This window comes from Battus philenor, unplaced genomic scaffold (assembly GCF_028537555.1).
Source record: "Battus philenor isolate CCGP_79_NKW_IND1 unplaced genomic scaffold, ilBatPhil1.0.hap1 SCAF_6, whole genome shotgun sequence".
Classification (NCBI taxonomy): Eukaryota; Metazoa; Arthropoda; class Insecta; order Lepidoptera; family Papilionidae; genus Battus; species Battus philenor.
The window spans coordinates 13,684,006-13,708,285 of NW_027181726.1; the positions used below are offsets into that span (position 1 = coordinate 13,684,006).

The 24,280-nt window shown below is 33.2% G+C and overlaps 1 protein-coding gene across 5 annotated transcripts in view; it reads left to right on the forward strand.

The window, feature by feature from the left end:
- Window positions 1–24,280, forward strand: part of Pax (Paxillin) — a 100,226-nt gene that overhangs the window by 27,015 nt on the left and 48,931 nt on the right. Inside the window, exon 1 of one of the 5 annotated variants that reach the window (XM_068773215.1) lies at window positions 6,421–6,464. The exons of 2 other annotated variants lie outside the window; for them this stretch is intronic. In XM_068773215.1, coding sequence (XP_068629316.1) covers window positions 6,458–6,464 — 7 coding nt within the window. In that variant the 5' untranslated portion in view covers window positions 6,421–6,457. Of the gene's footprint in view, window positions 1–6,420; window positions 6,465–20,421; window positions 20,639–24,280 lie in introns of those variants that run through there. 2 more of the 5 variants (XM_068773210.1, XM_068773216.1) reach the window with 2 other exon arrangements.

A 24,280-nucleotide genomic window follows, 5' to 3' on the forward strand; every position in this document is an offset into this window, starting at 1 on the left:
CCGGCACGTGGTCACGTCTTGAGAAACTTACAATCTCAGGATCAATTATACTTAGTCTTGCCATAAATATTGTTATAAAGAAAAGCACGATTTTTTTTTTATACGTAACATTTATTCCTTTCATAGTGAGTTAGTTTAATACATCAATATATAACTATTAAAAATATACAATGTTTATTCGAAGTGGTCTCCATTGGCTGCAATACAGTCTTTTAAACGTTGAGGCCAGTTATCAATAGCAGCACGAACTCTTTCTAGAGGAAAATTCTTCACTGCCAACCGAATGGATCGTTTTAGGGACTCCAAATTATCATGGCGTTTAGAGCAAGCCTTACTCTCTAAAACTGACCATAAATCATAATCCAATGGATTTAGGTCAGGACTTGACGACGGCCAGTTTTCAGTGCTGATAAAGTCCGGAACGTTAGTTTTCAACCAAGATTGGGTGGATCGAGCTCTATGACCCGGTGCCGAGTCTTGTTGAAAGCACCATTCTTTGTTATTGAACATGGTGTTAGTTAAAGGCTTAACTACCGTCTCAAGAATGGTATTTTGATAAACTTGTGCCGACGTTTTAATACCTTTTTCACAAAAATATGGCTCAGTCACCCCTTCATAGCTAACACCCCACCAAACCATCACTGAAGTGGGATAATGCCCACGTTGTACTCTGTTTACTAATTGCGAAGCTTCTTTAGAGCTTCCAGCATAAATACGGTCATTTTGTTTATTAAAATACTGCTCAATTGTAAAAATTTTCTCATCCGTAAACAAAATTTTTTTGTGACCTCCCTTTGCGTACCGCTTAAGTAGTTGTTTGGATTTTACCACCCTATTCTTCTTTAAATTATCAGTTAAGAAGTGACCAGTACGTCTCTTATAGGCTGCAAGTCCTAAGTCATCTTTTAATATACGCGACATGGTTCTAGGAGCTATCTTCATCTCCCGAGATAAAATCTTTTGCTTACGGACAGGATTTCTTCGAATTCTTTCCCTAACTGCTTTAATCACCTTTTTCACACGAACGGTACGTGGACGGCCAGATCTTTTTCTGTCACAAACAGAGGAGGTATCATTGTACCTATCAATAGCCCGGTAAACAAACATTTGACTAATACCAAGCGGGTGGAGGGTTTTAAAAATTGCACTTTTCTCCATACCTACTTTATGTAAGGCAATCACAGCGATTCGGTTCTCTTTATCACCCCACTCCATTTTAATATAACAAAATATTTAACAATATAATGGCGCGAAAATAAGAAAACACATCAAGCAATCATATAAAAATGACAGATTCCAAATTCAAACGTAATATTTTCTTTTTTTGAATAGTAACAGTATTTATGGCCAGACTAAGTATATTATTCACAATTTGTGCATTGATTATATAGGATTGCCACTATTCATAAACTAGTTTCCAGAGAATGAGCAGCAGCGTTTTCTGCATACCATAATACCACACTGCGATTGTCGACCCGCTTGCCAAATGTTGCGATTATGTTATTTCTCCACATACATTTCTTTGAGGGAGGTTATATACCATAATAAATAAATACTGGTCTAGTATGGTTACGAAATGGATGTCCATATTTTCATTCAAAAAAGTCGTAAAGAATGAATCAATTTTGCTTACCCATTTCACGGTATATTATATTGCGTCCAAATATGACATTATAACTAATGTCATATTTGGACACAACCACCAACACAAAAAATCGGTGTTCAAAGTTGTACTAATTTCCTATAAAAACTCTATAAATCCTTCAAACATTTTACTACACACGAAACAGTCGTAGTCTTTAATAACAAAGTGAATGTATAAAAAAATGTCAAGATGTTATTTCTTGACATTTATAAATATCACTCCTGTAATGGTAGACGTGACTGTACCCCGATGGTGCTCTTATAACTCGTACTTATGTAATATGAAAAATGTATTTAAATATCGCCTTCTACCTGAAAAGCTTTTGACATTTAACTTTCATTTTTTGGTCGAGTACACGGAGAATCTTATCTGAGCGTTTTCCATATATGAATCTTGTTGATATAAGGAATTGTCGAGCGATAAAAATAGAGCTAAAATTGAAAATAAACATCTATATAAAATCATATATATTTCAAACATCCATTGTTATATATACGACCCGTAAAACACGAAAGCTTAAATTATCCCTGGCTTAGCATTTTTTGGGGTTGAATTTTCGATCCTTGATTAATTTACGTTACTTACCTTATTTTATGATTTTAGGTATCTCTTATTCTCGTAAGATTTTGAAATTTTAACGCTCCATATCTATTTAAATAAAAATTAAATTCAGAAGTTCACGTTTCACGATACAACATTACTACTTTATTAATATACGTACTTTATTAATGTATATTATTGACTGTAATACTATTATTAGAATTTAACACTTGGTGTCACACCCTTGACCTTCCCAATGGCGGCAAATAACAAATTATTTACGTTTCTGATGTCATTACTTAATATATGGCGTACAGAGAGCAATAACGGCAATTTGCATACACCAAGGCCGCATAGTTTTGTATTACTAACATTAATTTACATCATATGATTGTATATAAAAATTGACATCGACTGACTGTCTGATACAGGTGATATTAAACCACGGAAGATACTTATAACTGAAAGCCTATAAATAATAGAAAAAAATGTATTATTTATTTATTTATTACTTTATGATATATATTAGAATTCTCAAAATAACCGAGCGTTTTCCGGGATACAATCTTATATAATTCACACTTTGTGTATGAGTTATGTAGGATTCTGAACAAGTTTCTAATTGGATACTGCGCCCTACCAGGCTTGGTGATTATGATATATCCTCCCATAAATATCTTTGGGAGAGACCAGCAATATTTTTTAAACATAACAGAAAAAATACAATTAGATTACAGGAGTACAATTGGCGGCTTTATCGCATTCCGCAATGTCTTACATACATCTTATGGATGGATTGGAAACGATTTATATTTTGATAGATGGTTGTCGACTTATACGAAAAGAATACGAATTATGATGAAGATGTGAAATGATAACTAATATTTATATATTTATATTACGTCATAAGGTAAAGGTTTTGATTAAAATACAAATTTTACTTTTTTGACATCTGGAAGTTTTGTTTGTTCTTGACAATTGTCTGTATGTACTTTGGCGTTTATAGTATCATTAGGATATGATGATAGAGGCTCCTGGAAGGGATCTGGGCCTGAGCAGTCACTCAAAACGGATTTAGTTTTGCGATACGATAACGCCAAAAAGGGTTTAGCATCGATGATTGAAATTGGTATCAATATATTTTATAAATCAACAGAAATAAATAATACCGTAATGTTAATAAAGTAAGAAAAAGTTTTAAAAATTAGGATTACCACATGTTTAAATTCATGATTGCTTACTATCTGTCCGTACATACTTTACAGCCAGAAGTTATAAGTGTGCCGTATTATAATATAAAAATTAATCAATGTATTATATTTCAGAGTAATCTCTTTATACATGGTGCTTGAAATAAGTCTATAAGCTTTAAAGCTTTTTCTTGACGATTGAGCTATACATTCATCCCTTTAAAACTTTTACAAATACATATCTAATAGATTCAGGCCTTACTTTGCGGAAGTCCATCCTAAGTAAGAAAAGGACAAATATATAGCTATTTCCGCTATGTAGCAGTAGTCGTGCAATCTTGATTGATGATTGATGAAGATTGCACGACTACTTTTCTTACTTTTACACCTACAATCAATCACTTAAAGTATCTGTGTCCATTAATACTCGTACAACAACCATTTTTTTTTATTTACATAATGTTTTGATATAATTAGTGCTACTATATACTTCATTATTTGAGATATTACGTGTCTGACATGTGACCATTTTGATTCAATCTATATATAGTTTTTGAGATTGAATAAAAAAAATAGAAGTTAAAAAATAATATGTTTATATTAGCTTATGTCCAGCTGTGAACATTCTACGGCTAAAATTATAAGAATATTAGTGATAATGAATTGATTATTCATTTTAATGGTATGTAACTAGTTGTCTTTTTACATTGAATTTGTCTTAAATATTTAAATAAAGATAAGTATAGAAAAAAAAAAACAGAAAAAGTTTAAGTTTTTACTGTTTGTTTTATATTTGTAACTGAAGTGTTATTTATGAAGGAACATTGACGATGAAGTGGGTCGTGAAGAAGACATAAACATTTATGTCGTCACGAGACGACGAATGAGCGCATTGATGCGAGATTATTCGTGACTGTATTTATGTCACGTAGCATTGCAAATATAATGATTTTTTAACGCTAAGCGTGTTTAAAGCGTGCATGATTGTACCCCGATTTATTTAATGAAATATTCAAAACATTAGGGTTTGTACTTTTTAAAAAGTTTGAAACTACTCTGACCACAAAGACGACAAGTGAACAAGGAAACTTGTATGAAATGACATTACAGATGGCATTAATCTTTTTTTTTTAATTTTATCAGAACAAATAAAACAATTTTCAGTGCGGGTTACTTTTTCAAAGTCAATAAATATATCGCAAAGAAGTTCGTTGAGTGTTTGAGGCATTAAGCTCGAAAATACATTTTTTTCACATGGCCTATTGTGCATTGGCTTTTTCTATGTCGAAGAAGCGTCCAAATATGTATATATATATTTCTAATGGGGCATTGGGGCACTCTCGTACTCCTGTCTTTTTAGGACAGGGACTTTGGTTTCTTTTTCCTTTTTCTTGCTTTCTACCTTTCTTTTCATATCTATTTTCCTTTTCGTTCGATACCATTCTTTCTTCTCCTCATACCTTAATTAAAATATGTATATTAAAAAGCAATACAGTAAACACTGCATTTTATTTTTATTGATTATTGATCGCTAAGACATGACTACTTTTGGGTCGGATAATTTTTAATAATAAACCTATTTAGTTTACGTAATTAAATCGAAGACTAATGCACGATATTAATATTAAAGTCGCTTATGTCACTAGGTAAACGTTGGTTTAAATAAACTTCATATACACTAATCTATTTTTCTCTTAACCTAATTTCAATGAACGACCTCATTCATATTCTATGTCACTTTTGTTTTCGTACGTTATAAGATTTGTTCTTTTTACAATTTGACAGCGGTGGTCAAGCTCCTTCCACGCAGAGCTAGTCTTTTTCAAAATTTTAAATATCGATTCCTGGTATAAGAATTCTTTTTATTTATTTAATTTTCAGTCTTTCACAATATAGGTTATGAAATCACTAAATAATTTTTAATTTATATGTCAAATTGCATAGAAATATTTTAAAACATTTTTAGAATATTGAATGTTGTCATTTACTACAGCGCCATCTATATGTTGTTGGTGTTATCATAATTTTAACTGTTCAATGACGAACTAACTAGAGCGACTGTTTTATTTTCACGCATGATGGCGCTTTAATATTTTATCAATTATTTTGGATTTTTATTCCACAGACGGACAAAACTTTTTCGTTATTTTTAATATCTGAATCAACTCGTTTAATAATACAAGTAAATATAGGGTAATTGGTTATACTAGTAAAGGATTAAAAGTTTAATGCTCTTACAATTATTCCGCTACATTTTGAATCAAAAGTATCTTTGATATATGCTGGATTTTTTTTTACTAGAATTGACTAATCAACAAACTTACAATCAACATGTATGAAGTGATCACTCTGTAGGACAGATAGTAAATAATAATTTATTTCAATACGAGTTGTTTTTACTATATAATCATTACGTTATTTATTTTTCTGAATTCTATGATTATTGGGTACGACTTATATACATGAATTGACAGCAAATGAGGTATACGTTCACCATTTTAAATATTTTATACGTATAACCAATCACCTGTACATTTTGTATCAATACATGGCTCTTTATTCGTATAATAATATATTTTAATAAACATAGTGTTTAGCCAAAATAGAGTATGCTAGAAAGCATATCGATCGCTATCACTGCATTGCATCCCGAGGGCAATAACCTCAGCTCGTTTGCGAACAAAAAAAAAAGGTGCAGCGTAACTTGCGCACCTTGCACCTTGAACCCTAGCCGCCGGCACTTTAATCGTCACCACACGCCATGTTCGTCGATTTACAAATTTCAGTACTAATCAGCTGTATTCTCGACACCTAGTATTTTTAAATTAAGAATAATGTTACAGTGCTAAAATAAATGTTACGTGATCAATATTGTATCGGTACATGAAGTGTTTATTTGCATAGAATTTTCTGGATAATGGGTAAACTGAAATAAGCTTTTATAGTTCTCGGTCATCTATTTATGCATTCAACTCCGAACCATATGTTAGAGTAGAACGTTTGCGCGTAAATTTAACAAAAGTTTTAATGCTGTGAAAAATCTGTTTGTGTGACAATACGCCGGTTGATTGCTCCTGTAATTATGACAGGTATGTTTATTGCTTTGTTTTTTGTTATTTCTTCGCTATTGTAATGAGTGGTTAAGAAATAATAAAATAGTGACGTTCCTCTCATATAACATGGGTGTCGTGAATGTGCCAGCAAAAACCTTTTAAAGCTGTTATACCTATTTCCAATCAATTTGTTTAAAGTGATCACTGATATTTTAAAAGATTTATTTATTTCTTCTGTTGGAATGCCGCAGCCCTATAATTTCTGGCAGTACAAATTCTGCAGCGACAGATGGTAAACAATAATTGATTTCAATATGTATAGTTCTAAATTTTGAAATCGCTTTTTTTTGTTATATTATCTTTACGAATTTATTATTTCTGAGACTTGATTTTTTTGATTGAATGTACTGTAAATGAAAAACCTATAATGGCTTACATACTTAATAGCACGGCTTAAATTTAATAGCATTTTTTTTCGTAAACATAGTTTAAAATAAGGTGATTATTAATATTCCTGCTCTCCTTATCATTGACACAATTGTCGACGGCTGTGATCCCCTGGATATGGAGAATTTTATCTTTATTATCCGTGCTGCCTGTTCCTGTCTTTAGACCGCAGCAGGTTATTGTTAAGTTACAAGGGGATTTGCTCCGACCATCTGATGTGGCTACGATTTCTGGTATATTTGTCTTCCACTTTTCTATTCGTCATCTCTTATTATTGCACTTGGTAATAATAATAAACTGAAATGAAGTGTCAAGTCTTTGTTAACAACTGTCTTCGACGTATTCTCGGTATATACTGGCCTGAGAAAGTCTCCAATGTAGATCTCTGGAAACGCTCTGGTGACATGCCGCTCGAACAGCAGACCAAACGCCACAAGTGGAACTGAATAGGAGGGACCCTGATCACATACCGAGGCAAGCACTTGAATGGAATCCTCAAGGAAAGCGAAGACGTGGCTGCCCAAAGCAAACCTGGTGGCGGACGATCACTGCAGAAGTGAAGGCAGTTGGAATGACGTGGAGCGAAGTAAAGCGCGAGGCTCAAGAAGGCTCGGGATGGCGACGTACTGTGGACGCCCTCTGCGCCATCTTGGGGACATGGGAATAAATGAATGATGAAAATGAAGTGTAAAGTGAGGTGTTATTGGCAAATCTGTAGTTTAAGTTGTACTTATGATTGATTGAAGATTTTTTCTTAAAAGTCGTTATATTGTCTTCACAGTAGCCGTGACTGTTTGAGAACGCTTGCTGTTAGCGGCGGCCCACCGTCTCTCCAATTACGGTCGTATGTGGGTAGCTAGTATGCGGGAAATCTAAGCCGGGCCTATGTTTGCATTCCACGCGTAGCGGTCTGTCGGTTTTTCCGATATTGTCGCTTAGTATGGATAAACGGATTTGATTAACTGATAACGATATATAACAACTGTAATCACTTTAGATCTTCTGTACCATTGTGTACACCTTGATTTAGCAAGTCTTTAAAGGATGATTGGTTGTACACCAATACCTCACTTTGCGTCGTGGTTACGTTCCAAAACGTAATTGAAACTAAATTCTAAAATTAGCAAAACAAAGTGAAAATAAAACTGTATTAAAATTGCGTTGATTTTTAGTTAGGAAGGAAAAACCCAAGTTTTTATGGTCTGGCGCAATTAGAAACAAAAGTGTTGCCATCTTAAAGAAAGAAAAAGAAAATTTTAAAAAATAGACTCGAACCCAAAACAACCCAACCTCGAAAATCTAACGAAGCACAGTGAAAATTAGTACTAATCAAACAGTGACGCAACTTCGAATAAAACGCAAAACGAAACGAAGCAAAGCGAGGTATTGGTGTATGTATAGAAACTTTAAAAGGATGAAGGTATAAATCATTTATCAGATAAAGCTTTGAAGCTTTTAAACCTATTTCTAATCACACTGTATAAAGTGATGACTCTAAAATATAACGCAAAACTTTTACCTACACAATGTGGACAGGGATAGATGCTGGGCTACATCTTCTTAGGTTACTATCAAACTTAATCTCTAAATACTTTAACTATTGCAAAAAAGATAAAGATGTCATATCACATCGGTCTCTTGAGAGATCAAAAAAAAATTACGAATATAGTAAGCCGATATACGTTTTCATTACCACGACAACTTATTTCTGCGCCCACGGCTAACGCGGAAATGATGTATGTAGTGGTTTTGATTTCATTATTACCATAGCTAAATATTTAATGGAATCAGGCGTTATCTTACGGAAGTCCATCCTAAGTAAGAAAAGGAACAATATTTACCCACTTCGCACATGCAGTGGTAGTCGTGCAACAAAGTACACCGCCCGCCAGCCTGCTGGTAAATGCGTATGCGTCAAACAATGCGAATTACACAACCGCCACGTGTTTCACTCCTCCACGGGGCATCTTCAGGAATTATGTTACACCGATTAGTGCCAAACAGAGTCTCTCATTGACTAGGCTGGCGGGCGGTGCACTTTGTTACACGACTACCACTGCATGTGCGGAAGTAGCTAAATATTGGTCCTTTTCTTACTTAATTACTATAGTTATTTGGCGCCGAAAGGTTCTCGAGTGGTAACTGTGAACGCGGCGTGAATAGGCCTTCCACTAGATGGACCGAGGACATAGTCAAGGTCGCTGGTTGTTGGTAACACAAGACCATGGCTGTCATGGCGAACTTTAATGGAGACCTATGCCTTGCAGTGAGCGTCTGTCGGTTTGCATAACGATAATGATAACTTTTTTATAATAAATTAGTAGTTACAACAGCTGTAGAATTAAAAAATAAAATAACATGACTCAGCATTTTCAATAAATATTTTAACATTAATCATACCGACACTTACTAGCTAACTTTTTCTACCATAGCAGGTCAAATGACTCGACATTATACTACCTGTTTAAATGTATGAAATATGGCTTTTAGGAAGGAAAAAAATAATTAAGTTGATTATAACTAAACAATATATTGACCATTTCTATTACAAACGCAAAATACAAGAATTTTTAGACATTGTGTCTAAAATGGTATTTTTTACAATTTCAATGCCAAAGTTTAATTTGGGTCATTTGATCCGTTATGGTATGTTTAGTACTAATCGCTTGAGTGCATATGTTACAGCATATGAATCAAATGAAATAATAATTCAAATGAATGTTTTTATATATAAAATATATGAGACACTGAATATGTTCTTGTGGATAAGTATTTTGTATCGCAAATTTATTTTTGTAAACTTTATAAGTTAATTCATTTTAATCAGGTGAAATAGGCCAAAGACACTAACAGCGGTTATATTGCAAATGTGTATTTCTATCAGACGAAGGTTGGATGGATTTGGTTGATAAGATGAAATAAACCAGTTCATCATCAAGAGATGATCTACCTTTAGATTCGATAGACGCCGTCGAATTTTGATGAAAAATAACTAGATGCTTTTATAATACATCTATACAGTTAAAATATTTTTTATATTTACATTTAAATAGTTTCACAATAATATACAAAGAAGTACGTATGGCGGTCTTATCACACAAGGCAATCTCTTACAGACAACCAAAGTATGGAAAAGGTAAAAGTACTAATAATGGGTAGTTGACGTATACATATATAAAATGACTATAAATTCCTGTTTTATTTCCACTGTGAAAAGCTGCGACTGTAGTGTTTGAAGTACCAGATCCCTTATACCTTTTACAATAATAAACCTTGAGGTATTTTTACGGTATTTGGGTTAAGCCATTACATTACGTATTTTATCGGATTGGGAGAACTCCAAGCTCTTAGGCGAAAGCTCTATGGAAAGATTGGGCACAAAGGTCTCCACGAACCATGGTTTGGACTGCCAATACGATTTTACGCGTTTAACCTCGGCTCGATCGGTTGCTAATAATAAATAATAACATCTGCGTTCGTAACCTTAGAAGAAAAAGATATATTTAATAGATATACTTGCCGCAAAGCAGAATGGAGTAATAATTACTGTTCATCTGACCATATCGTGATGGTAAACAAAGTCCGACATTTGATTAAAATAAATTCATTAATTAAATACAACAAGTATTTAAGTTAGTTAAAGTTTTAAAACATTAATTTATTACATTAATAATCCGTTTAATACTTAAATGAAGAAAACGATGTTTTTATTAGAACCGAAGTTTATACTTCTTTTGCTAAATTAGAAAAAAACGCTTTTGTTGTAGGCTTAGCTTAAAATGAACACTGACAAGATATTTTAAGAGCACCAACAACCATTGGAACCCCTACTCGTCTTATTACAGAACTGATTTTTAGCGAGGGTTTGTTTTATTTTTAAATTTTTATGACCAGACCATTACTACTCGCAAATATATAAAAGTGGGATTTTTAAAAATAAATAAGTAAATATGTGTTTATATTTTTGATGCGTGAATACAATTTTCGCCAATTTCCCGATATTGAACAATTCATGGGGTTAATTTTTTTTCTTTGTTTTGAGAAGAAAGAATTAAGTAAATAAAGAAAGATATTTCTGAAGTGTACCAGTGTACTGTGTAAAAAGTATACCTTCCTGTATGCAATGCAAATGAATAACGTAGATAAAGCCTGAATAATTGTGAAGGTAAAAACATTACATATCTGTAATTATGTGTTATGGTATCACTAACACTATGCGAATTTAATTAACTTATGTATGAGTTGTTAGTTTTGCAGGAAGATGGTAATGGTAATATTTTTCATAGCCGAGTGTAAACAGCTTCACGCTTGACACCGCGGTTCGGTGAAGAATAACCGAATCAATTCACGTCGTTTGCGGTGTCTTTAAACTATCGTTAACGCTTCGTCTAAACGGTGGACGGGCATAGGAGCGGCCATTCGCTGCGCTTTGTTCTTCCTCCCACTCGTTAATGTACATTGTTGCTTCAAGATGTTTACAAATTTCGACATCTTTAGATCTGTCTCGCTAGAGTGGACGTATCTAATGCGGAATTCAGGACAAAGGCGATGCGTTCCAGCGCGGAACAGTTTTTTATTCGCGTTCAGTTTTTTTTTTGTACTCCCGTTAACAGAGTTTGCTCGAAAGTGGTATTACTATGGCGCTTTTTGCGTCTGCACCTAGGAAATGTACGGTCCTAAATGGTAGCATTCACCGGTGCGGTTGACCGCGTCCTGGTTTCCCACTCGCGTGTGCTTCCGAGAAAAATCGAGCTGGGATCCGCTATGTCGGCCTTCCTTGGACACTCGTTACCGCCCCCATTACGCGGCACAATGAGCCGAAGATCATTAGATGCCGTCCCATTGAATGCAAGACAAGCCGTCAGTTGACTCTGCGACATCCGTCCGACACCGTCGCCCGCGTGAGCTTTACGAACTTTACAAACTTTCGAACTGTACCCACGTATATCGAATTAATAAGTGAACGATTGGTTTCTTTTTTATTAGTGAATCAATTTGGTTTGCTTTGTTATTTTCCGCGACGGATTTGGTGATTTGTGTTCGTTTTTTATCGCGCGGTGGCTTCTGCTCAAGGCTTCAATTAACTTTCGGAAAACTTGACAGTAATTAGAAAGCGTTCTTAAACAATCAATTTATATCATAAAAAATACGAATAGTATTTTTATAATTTATTCTAATACATTGTAAATCCTCCCCTTATGCCTTAGTTTAATTCTTCGTATTTTTAATCTTAAATCTTGTTGTAGTTTATAATCTTTAATACTGTTGAACTATAGTGTTAACAGGTGGATCATAAATAATATATAATAAGATATAAACAAGTGCTACAATAATATCTGCCTAAAATTGTCAGTCATTATTATTTCAACGTATTCTCAATCCTCTAAGTCGTCAATTTCTGGACTTGGCCTCCACGAAAGTCTTCCATATTGGCTACAAGCGACTTAGATTCAACTAATACTAGTTGTTTTTTTTAAATGGTAAAAAATTACATGATCACGGAGTTTCTTTTTTTAAATTTGACGAATATTTAAAAAAAAAAAAGAAATCTTTACTGATATAAGTTACGATGCTCGTTACCGTGCTAACGACTATTTGTCAATAGTTTCCCGTTTTTACTTCAAGTTAAAATGTCTTAGTAAAAGGCCTGCATAGTTGTATTCATACTGATGTGTTAGATATCAAATTTAATTGGTCGGTACTCGGTTCATTGATCCCATTAGAAGTAGAGCTATGAGTTGTACCAATTTCTTTTTATTGAAACAGATTTTCCAAAAGTGATAGGGCTCTTGGAACTTTGTTCCATATTGATTTCGCTCCAACAAAGGAAATCTTTGCGGCGTATTAAATTATCAACATCGTCTGTATCGCTTAATTATTTTGATTTCATTTAGGCTATATCTAATGAAGTGTATATGTATAAATCTATATTGGTAAATTTATTAAAAGATGTGTTTTTGTGGAGTTTTTTCCTGCTTCACAACTATAACACCTTGTGAAGAAGAGTAGAGTCAAAAATAAATGTACGATCAATGAGAAATCTGTTAAAAGTCTCAATGTTAAATAAATTAATCTTATCTCTATCTTTAAAATAACTTTATTTTTTTTATTACTATATTGAAGATATTTATACAAAACGTTTGTAATTAACAATCGTTTATGTACGAGTAGAATTTAAATTGTTTGAAAATTCCTGCTGTCTTTAATATTCCAAATAAAAGTAAAGAAAATATGTATGTCTCAGAAAAATTTAATGAAAACATCATTATTTTCACTTTCATCACAATTGTTCTACAACTTTAAGCTTTGTGATCTAGCCCTATGTAATATTTGTTAACAAGCGCGGGTTACTGCGCCATCAACTAAAATAAATTTAAAGTAAAGAAATTGTTAAAAAAAAACAACAAACTTAGAAACCTTCCTGAGCTCATGCACAACAACTTTGTTAAAGATCATCGCATGATGAAACCCATTCTTTACGATTCTATAAAAGACATACAGACAAGCATACATTTTTATTTATAGATTGAAATGCAGGACAGGTTAATGTCTCATTAGCTTTTATAAAGGTGATAAATAAAAAAATCCATTTATTGATTAATGTTCCTTTATTTTTATTTATTTATAAATATATTCACATTAATTATTTATTATGGTTCCATAAGAAATCTTGCGGTCTTAAGTAATCGTTTCTACCCGTATCAAATGAAGTTACTTTTCTGTAATTGTAGAAACTAATGTACAAAGCGAACTTCACTTTCAACTATCGCTTCTGGTCGGTTTTCATACCATTTACAGTAAATAATTATTCAGTCGTCGCAACTCCCTGTTTATGGTGTGAAATTTTGACGCTCATGTCAACCGTTTTAACACGGCATCCATTATTCATGTTACATGTTCGACAGGTCTTTCTGTGTTTATAAGATTTGCTAGTACCTCGATTGCCGTAGATGTCTTGTTGTAGCTTGAATAACTAAGTTATTCTATACAGTGACCAGATTAATGTAGATAAATCTTATTTGAATTCACTATGTACAGCTTTATCTTCGTAATGTTGTATTTTCTCTCGTGTCAGTTTAGATGTTTTGTTTCCGTAAAAGTAAAAGTGCTCAATTTATAGCATGTTATTGTGATAATTCATATATCACAATAACCATAGCTTCTCCAACCTATTCCTAATTTGATGTTTATACTGTCCTCAAAATTCGCAACCTTTAGGTTATACCAGCGGTGGGCAAATACCCGGATAGTCCGAGCCATTTTTTTTAAATTAATTTTTTACGCGGGCCGTTAATAAATACTAAAAAATACTGTAATTTAAAAGACATTTTGAAACACACACGGAATGATAATAATTAAAAAAATACACACAAAATAATCCTTCAAAGGGCCATATCTGGCTCGTGAGCCGCAGGTTGACTCCCCCTGAGTTATACCAATGGGGTCAGTACACCTGCCCGAGGGCAGGAACCTATTTACGGTATGTCTTACCTCTCCCGTCTCTGTCAGCAATAAGCTTTGAGTGCCCCATGCGCGTACGCTCTACCTGACTCTCCAAGCAGGTGAGGGAGTAAGACACACTCACTTACCGCACGTCACTAAAAACGTATTAACGATTCAATCCTCACTAGTGATAACAGGTAAGCTGGCTCTCATATTATCCGGAAATGGTACCGTAGTAGTTAGCAAACTCGGTTTCCGATTTCCATCGAAGTTTCGGTTGTGAATCGACTGAAGCCGAGTGTCTCTCCGGTAGTACAACAGTGATCTAGCACTCCCGTATTGAAAAGCTAAACCGTTTTTAATATCACCTCAAGTTGAAGTCACCATGGAGCTCACGGTAAAATAACTCCCGAACTGAGGTTCCTGAGGAGATCCTGACATAGTTCTTGTAAAGTCTATCCTATGCACCTTTCTGTGAACTGTCTCCGTTGCCAGATTCTATTAATATTGCATATGCTCCGGCCCGAGCTAAGATTCCCCGAGAGAGCTACAAGCTTAGCAGCTTAATTATATAAAAATGATCTAGACTAAAGCCTGCTAAATCTATAAATGCCAATAAGGTGACAGTTTAGATCAGTATTTTGAAACCGTTTTTTACCAATCCCCACCTTAGCTTTTCTAAAATTTTTACACCCCTGTATAACTCATATAATTTTTATATTAAAACTTTTGTCGGGTTCGCTTTAGAATTGCCCTCCTTAACAATCAAATTCGGCCCTACGTTGGGAAACACTGGTTTACATCAATAGAAAAATAAATAGCTGCCTGGTCCAATTGTAAATGCCAACGGCATTTATTAATGAGATATACAATAAAATAACTCATTGTTTCTCAATTATTTTATTTCAAGAATCTATTTTCAAATATTAGGGGGACCGGAAAATAATGTCGTTTCTGTCGACATATTTTACAGAAAAACCGATTAATTTTTACCGTCTCGGCATTGACAATTTAAATACTAGATGGTAAAAGGTTGTTGATAACGGAGGTGAATATATTGTTGATTAGAAATAAAAAGTTGTTAAAAATGTAGTCGTATGAATTTAACTTAAGTAAGCGACGTTACTTTCCGGTCCCCCTGATATAATTCATTTTTTTTAATAAGTTTTTTTTAAGTCTCGTTTGCTAAAAATTATCTATGGCCTGTTTTGAAATTTAATTATATTTACATCGAATTTGCTTTCGATTTAAACACAGATTTTTTCATCTTTAAAATAAACTCTGAATCACAATTACAAACACGTGTGTACGAACAAGATTAGGTAGGAATAATCAAGGTCGGTTTTATTATTGCGACGTCACGTTGTCGTTTTCTGTCGCGCTCCATTGAGGCGTTCCGACAAAAACTCGTCGCGGGCTATCTGTCACACGTCCATCGGCCTACATGATGAAGTCATAAACATATCTTAATGCTACCACTATAATATTGTTTATTAATATTTTAACTACGTGATGTTTGTATTAATACGCGCACTAAACCTGTGTACTAACCACAAAACAGCAATGACAGATGTCTTACAAGAATATTTTTAAAGAAAGAAGTACCTTAGAATTAGTAAATAAAATACATATGCGAGAATCACAAATACAAAGAGTATTCTAAGACAATATTCTAAAGATTGAGTTAATTATCATTTCAATGTTTTACTCGTCTCTTATGCAACGTAAATATTTACTTGTGTTCTATGACTTTCCCATAAATCAACGACATGTCGAATACTCGCAATATGTGATCTTACCCTGTCCAATATAAAAGGATAACCAGTACATTACTCATTTTTTATTTTAGTTAACGTAAAATTGGTGAATTTGCTAAAGCGGTGTAGAGTATGTGTGGATTATAACGTAAATAGTTTGTAGTTTTATTTTTATTTTTTATGGATTTGGTGCGTTGAAATAAAAAAAAATGATCTATTGTTTAGTTATAGATATTGAAGAAAGGACACCATTATTGACTGCAACATTGTTGATTTTTAATTCAAACTTCAAAGCGACAAAAGTAACCGGCATTGCTGAGCTTTTTGTTCTGGTTATCTATGCGATCTCATTAGAAACGGACAAGTTCGTAAAGGAAGGAAATAAGCGACATAACTCAGAGGATTGTAAAGTTGAAATGGCAGTGGTCAAACCGCATAGTGAGCAGAACTGATGGCCCGAGCTTTAAAGTTCTGGGGTAGAGACTAAGGTTCAGCAATCGCAGTGACCCACAAGATGGACAGACCTTGTTAAAGTCGTCGAAAGTGGATGCAGGCCGCTTCCAACCAGTTCTATTGTATATCTATTGGGAAGGAATGTCCCACAGCTAAAACCTCCTTTATATCAATAAAAAGCCAACTTTTCTAAGCGACCATTTCTCTTTCATTATAAAACGTTGATAATTTATTCTATTAATGATAAAAAATTAATCTCCGCGTTATATTTATTATCTTTTATTGGATATGTTAAAAATTCTATAGGTAAGAAGTTATTAATGGGTATTGCGACCTTTAATAGACTTGCACCCACTCGCACAGGCGCCGCCTACAGATATAGCGATAGATACCGCTAAGACCTTGACTTATTGGCGCCAAATGTATTTTTACGGCGTTTGTATTATAACTGATTAGTTAGAGGAAACTACTAGACGTTATATTTCATGTTATAGTTGCGCATAAAGGGTCAGTTGCGTTACGTTTACTTCATTAATGTTTCCTGTATGATATATGATCATCATATCAACCGATACACGCCCACTGCAAGGTATAACCCTCCCCCAAAGATGGTCATACGCTGCCCGCATCTACCGAATTCCAGCGAACTTTAATATGTCGACTGTCTACCTACATATATATTTAAAAATAGTAGGTTTATTTTTAAGTTTCCTATTATGCTGCAGTATTAGTTAGTAGAGACTTTAAGGTTCTAGATAAGTGACCACGGATGCGTCGTAGAACGTCCACCCACAATGTGGACGGATACTTGTTAAAATCTTTCCAAGACGCTGGATGTAGACGACTTCAAATCGGTCTTATTGAAAATGTGCGAGAGAGCCCACGCCCAGCTGAGGGCGCCCTACACAATATATGCTCATGTTTTAAATTTACGTAAGAGTTTAGTTTATAAACCTTACGTAAACATTAATATCTTAAAATAAAAAAAACATAGTAAAAGTAAAAGTCATTATTCTATTTATATTAAAAAAACATTACATTAATGACAGTGTTACTATTTTTATTAGATCTATTACAATGTAAATTTAAATATGCTTCGTCATTTTTGAAAGTCAAGATTTTTTATCAATATGAACGCCCGGTACGTTTACTACATCGTTAATAAGTACATTTAAAAAACTTTTAAGTTAAACGGTTTTTTGATACCCATATTGTGGTGGTTGTGGAAAAATATGTACCTAGTCCGCTATATTGGAACGGCGTCCATCTTGAATTTTAAATTTTGACATAATCATCGTGTTTTACTAGTGTAGCCCTTTCATTTGATACCCATATTGAGGGGGTTAAGGAAAAATATGTAATCCGGCGGCCATCTTAGATTTATAAAATTATTGATTTTATTATATTGTATGGTCATCTAAATTAAATGTGTGTACCAAATTTCAGATGAATCTGACAACGGGAAGGTGCTTAAATTTCAATTTCTAATTTTGACCCAAATAAATAAACAAATTCCGTACGGGTCGAACTAAATAAAACCGTTTAAAAATTAGGGGCACGCCTATGAGAAATACAATATCCACGAATTGTTTATTACTTTGATCTCGGTGATGACACGTCTCAATACTCAATAATTATCCAATTATTGTGCGCTTAAACTGGAACGCAATTTTAGAGGTTCCTAGAAGACATCTATGAAGGCCACTGGTTAATTAGGATATATATGAAAATTTCTATGTGTGTATAAACAAAAATGGTACATTTTTATACTATTGTAAATGTGTAGTCACTTTTTTATATTTTTTCGTAATTTGACATGTCTCGCGTCAGAGTGCACAGTAGTGGTTGACAGTTGTGAAAAATGTCAAACGTATATGATGACAGTTTTTTTTTAATTTGTAATACACGGTTATCAGTTCATTAAAAAAAAACTTTTTGTATTTAAAACTTGTCTTTCTACGTTAACTATATTTATAAACCAAAGTCTTGTTAGTTACAATAGATAGACTAATTTTAATATTTTTTATGTTTTGTCTTGAATATGTCCGGAATAGGATAATAAGTATTAAAATATGATTAACATCAGTAAACATTTTTTTAAAAAATTATTCGATAGGACAGTCTTGCCTTGTAAACATTACACCCAATAATTTTGTGTAAATTTGAAAATCTAGTATCTGCTTATGTATTATATATTATTATTCTTTGACCGAGGATACAGTCAAAGACTTCTCTTAAGGAAACCAATGCCTTGCAGTGGTCTTTTGGCTATTATGATAAAGCTGATGATGATTAACTATAGTTTCTTGTATAAGCGTTCGTTAGTCATTGATAAACATTATATCCATACAAAAGGCTATCGAGTTCTATTTTTAAAATTACAAATGTTACCATTTTCTATACTGACAATTTAAATCGCAAGCATCCAAGTACATATAACAAGTTATGAATAACCACAAATTGCATGTATTTTGTAACGACCATATAAGAAACGCAGCGTCGTACATAAAACAGCGTAATGAAGATCTTAACTGCCACCTTGACACATGTCCGTACGTTTAACAACTATATGAATAATGTAACCACAATGTATGTTTTAATAAGGAATATCTGTCATGTTAAATTACAAAAAACTTGTCCATATTAAATTAAACGTTAAAGTAATTATTGAAACGAGCTTGTCTAAACGCCACTCTAATTTCAACACAGAGCTGTCTTTATTTAAAATGAAAATAGGTTAATGATGTTTGTAGACGAGCACATGAGTCGATTGGTGTGACAAAAGTGGACAGACAGACAAAGGGCCTCCTTTTCAACGATTATTCGTTAACCAAATTGCTTAACACTCGTAATTGGGTGCAGTAGTAAAAATCAAATTTAAAGGTTTAACCTAGTGATGATAAAGGCTCTCTTTGTAAAGCTGCTAAAACATTCATGATTTCCGTTGTCAATTAGGTGGCCGATTATTGATGTAAAAGTTTTAATAGCCTGAGCGAGTGTTTGCTGTCAATTAAATAGATAAATAGATTCAAAAGCAATAAACAACGTAATCATAATATAGCAAAAAGGAATTCAAAATTATTATTCGGATTACTAGATATTAAAGTTAATTATTGTTTACTATCTATCCCTGCAGACTTTGCTTTACCAGGAGTTATCGATCTGTCTTATTCTAAATGAAAAAATAATATAACATATTTCAGAGTGATCACTGTGATATATGGTCTTAGGAAAATAGGTATAAAAACTTTAAATATTATTGCTGAAAAACGAGCTATACATTCACCCCTTTAAGGCTTTTACATCTATAACCAATCAACCTGTATAATACGATAGATTGATATATTTCACTATGTTTTACTTCGCCATTTGTTTGCTGGCACCGATGCCTTCTAAATTACCCAAAGTATAAATTTGTCTAAAATCTAACTCCCGTGTACATTCTTAAGTCATAACCATTAAGCACTAAATTAAGTTACTTATACTTAACAAAGTTAAGGTCGTCTAAAGACGCTGGATTGACGATTGAAAGACGTTTTTATACAGTCCTATTAAAAATCTACAGGGTTTGGATTATATCCAAAGGATAGTCTTGCTAAAACAACCAATGTTTTTCAATATTACATAATTATTGCAAATTCAAAGAACGACGCCGAGGAAAGAGAGTGTCAGTCTCATTGTTAAAAATGTTCTAAGATAATTTTCACTCAGTCTTGTAATATACATTTCCGAAAGCTAGTGAAGCCCTAATGCAGGCCAGTCGAAGTGTTATGAAATATTAGCGGAAGTGAGCACCTGACGGGAATAGCGCGTAGTTTTCTCTAGACCAGTGCGACCGAGACATCATCATACGACGGGCGCCTGTTCTAAAATAATCAGTCTAATCCCAGCCACAGTCGGACCACGACTGTCCACAATCTGATCAGACGTGGTTTATATACTTTACTTCAAGTATGGCGTCCGTGCGCACGCGCTCTGCATCCCCTAAGTCCGTCTCTTTCTCCCCCGTGCTAGAGAGAAAATATACCGTCGAATGTGGACCATCTAGTCCACCGGAGTTGACCTGCTCAGACTGGAGGCGGTACTTCAGTGATTTCAGTTCGTATCTGGGTGAGTACAGATGAAGTGATTCACGTATGAATCAGGTCACGCTTACAGTTTGACCTTGTGCTATTTCGATTTTGTGTCAGTGGCGCGTTTGGTTGCCGTGCGGTTGTATGAATTTGACGTAATGGAAGCAAATAGCTATTCTGATTTGTAATATTTTTGTTTATTCACTTTCTGATGTGCCGAAAAAAACGTTTGAATTCACTTCCATCTTCCAAAAGTACAAATGAACGGTTTTTTGTCAAATCTGGCTTAGGGAATATTATCAAATAAATATAGAACTAAAAAACGTTTTGTTTTTTTTTTAATATTCAGCATGACTTTAATTCGAAAAAGATTTTGTTTCAGTGTGAAAAGAATTAACATAAAAAAATTATAAACTAAAATTTTTAATGGTATATGTAAATTTTTTATTTATTTATATTATTTTTAATCCTGTGAAATTGTAGTACGTAGCCGCTCGTGCTGTGGCTTCCCAGGAAACCCTTTTTAACCTCTTAGGCTAAGCGCCCTCTGCACTCTGCCCCTTCGCACTCTCGGAATCTGAAAATGCTACTTGAGCAGCGGTGCAAGTTACGTAAAAAAATTAAAGATAGAATATATTTTTTTTCGAAAATAAGGGCTATGCCAGTTGAAAGATAAATCTGACAGAAATAAACAGTTATATACGGACTAGTTTTTTACTTGTTACCGCCAGTAAACAACCCCACGTAAGCTATGGCGGACTAAAGGTGATCTTTATTCCGCCACAGGTTTTTTTTCTGCAATGACCAGATTTTGATAGAAAAATAACAATAACAAACAAAAAAAAATTTTTATTTAATTCATAGTAAAGCTGGTATCTATAATAATATTTTATTTGTCCGCGAAAACATCCAAAATTATTTAAGAATCAATGGTAATGGTTGTCTTGAAAAATTAAATATTTCAATTATGACACAAGGTATACGCATATACAAAATATTCTAATGTCAATTTCAGATCTGCCACTGGAGAGATTCAGAACCATTATTTAAAAATATTGTATAAAATAGTATACATATAATTCTAACTAAGAATACCATACTGGAGTTAATGCGTGGAATTAAATGTTGTTGATGGTCACTCAGGAAGCTAATTGTTGTCAAGCGCTCTTTATAAAACTATATTTGTAAAGAGCACCTGTTGAGTTTCTCGCCGGCTTATCTCAGCAGAACTGCCTTCCGAGCCGGTGGTAGCTTTCTGTAGGGTTAACAATGCGGACATTTTATGTTGATTAACAATTCGAAAGTGCTTGTACGTAATAGCCCATTCGAATAAAAATTTTGATGATGATTTTGAAGGCTAGATATCGTGTGACATGATTTTGGCTTTTTGTTTAGTTATGAGATATCTTAAATACAAACGAATCTATCTATCACCTTATAAATATTAGACTTTGGTTTTGTTGATATGAGGAACAAATGGTACAGTTTAGAAAAAAGCTTTTATTGGCATATTTGATCTACAAATTTTTTAATCAATGTTTTTAAAATTCTATAGTACATCATCGAAGTTGTAATTGTATGTCTTAAATTCGCATTTTACAATGCGGACAATTCTCATCTCGTTCTGAGTAGCATATTTTATTGTACTACATTTAGACAGCACTATAATAATGTTTTAAAAATGATATATCAGAAAACATTTTAATATTTTCGGTATAGCAAATTTGCTGTTTGTTTTACTTTGCCGCTTTAAAAATGTCAGGCGCTAGTAACCGTAGTAAGTAGTTATTTTGCCGCGTTTAAGTAAGAAGGCGCTTTTATAATGTTTATGTTATGTTTAATTGTTTTAAGAAGAAAATATTCATTTCAAGAACAAGATAAATCATTAATATCAACAGGTTTTCATGTCTGGTATTGAATATCCAGCAGATTAGATATGGTCTTAATCAATGTTTTCCAGCCAGCCAAGGGGAGCAATTAGAAAATGGATTCGATAAAATTAACCATTTCGCTCTGGTGTTGTTTAATTGTTTCGTTTATTGCAATAAATAATAAATATAGAAAAATCTTCATTAAAATTAATTAGGATTCAAATTTCAGTTTTTCATAAAATGTTTGAAAAATTTAGTCAATGATTTTTTCTAAAACCTAGCATTTAAATTTCTTAAGTGAACAATTTATTTTTTAATGTAACAATTATGTATTTTACATAAGGGGGACGTATGTATTTTAGAAAGACTAAGGTGGGGCATGGCACTGTAAAGATTGAGAAACACTGGTCTAAATTGTGGAACGAAAATATATCTGGTGATAGCGCTATTTAACAACGGAAGATTTTTATATAACCTGCCTATATTCGGTTGCTGCTGGACGCCTTTAGCAGTTCAAGCTTTTACAGCTTCTTATATAGCCAGTGTGCATTATTGCTAAGAGAATTTTTGCACGGGTGATGACTGTAATAAAGGACGTCCAATTATCTATCACCCGTAAACAACAATATCATCAGCATGTGGAAATTATTGACTATGAGATATATAAAGTTGTTTTGTATGAGATTTCATCACCTTTGTTCTATATTTTTGAATATGCAAAAGATCGTTGAAATCTTTCATGAAAGAAAAATTAATTTTTCAAGAGAGTTTTCAAGTCTGGATGCTCATAGACGAAGATGAAAAATGTAAATATAAATACCACTTTATACAAGTATTTAATAATTATTCTGGGATATATGTTCACTATAAACTAAAACATAAACGTATAAAATGTATGTTAAATAAATAATATTACTGTTAAATTTAATAGAATTTCATAAATATATATTGTTAGCGCTATTTATTTATTTTTATTTATTAGTATTAAAAACTTCGATCTAAAATCGTTCCCTATTTGTACTCATTGTGTTGTGTTTTTTTTTAAATTAGAATAAAAGAACGATATCGTTTCTATCATTTATAATTACAGATAAATAAAGTTACTTTTGTCAAGCATAGTTATATTTCATCGTTACGTCTCACGTTCACTTTAAAAATCGCTTAAGTAATCGTAAGTAAAATAAAAATCGATTTAAACATTATATAATTATGATTTGATTATGTTATACTTAGTAACAATGATTTTAATGTCGAATAAAGCTCGGAGCGCGCGTGAAGTGTGAGCGAGACGAATTCCGCGGGATGCGCGTCATCACAACGCGCCGTCTTCATTGTCAGGGCGTCTGCATGCGCGAGTACGTAGTAGTGTTGTTCCATACCGCACCGTTGCGTTTCGTTTACAATCTATAAAAAAAAATACGGTTTATTTTTAAATTTAGTAACATCGAACATCTTTTTTTTTATTATAACGACACTATCATGGTGCGTTTTCCAGGTTTTGATGTTGCTCTTATTTAAGACATGGCTCGTTTATTAACCGTTTTTATTTAGTTCGACCCGTACGGAATTTGTTTATTTGGGTCAAAATTAGAAATTGAAATTTAAGCACCCTCCCGTTGTCAGATTGATCTAAAATTTGGTACACACATTTAATTTAGATGACAATACAATATAATAAAATCAATACAAATGCCGATACAAAATGGCGGATTTCATTTTTTTACCTTAACCCCCTCAATATGGGTATCAAATGAAGGGGCTACACTAGTAAAACACAATGATTATGTCAAAATTTAAAATTCAAGATA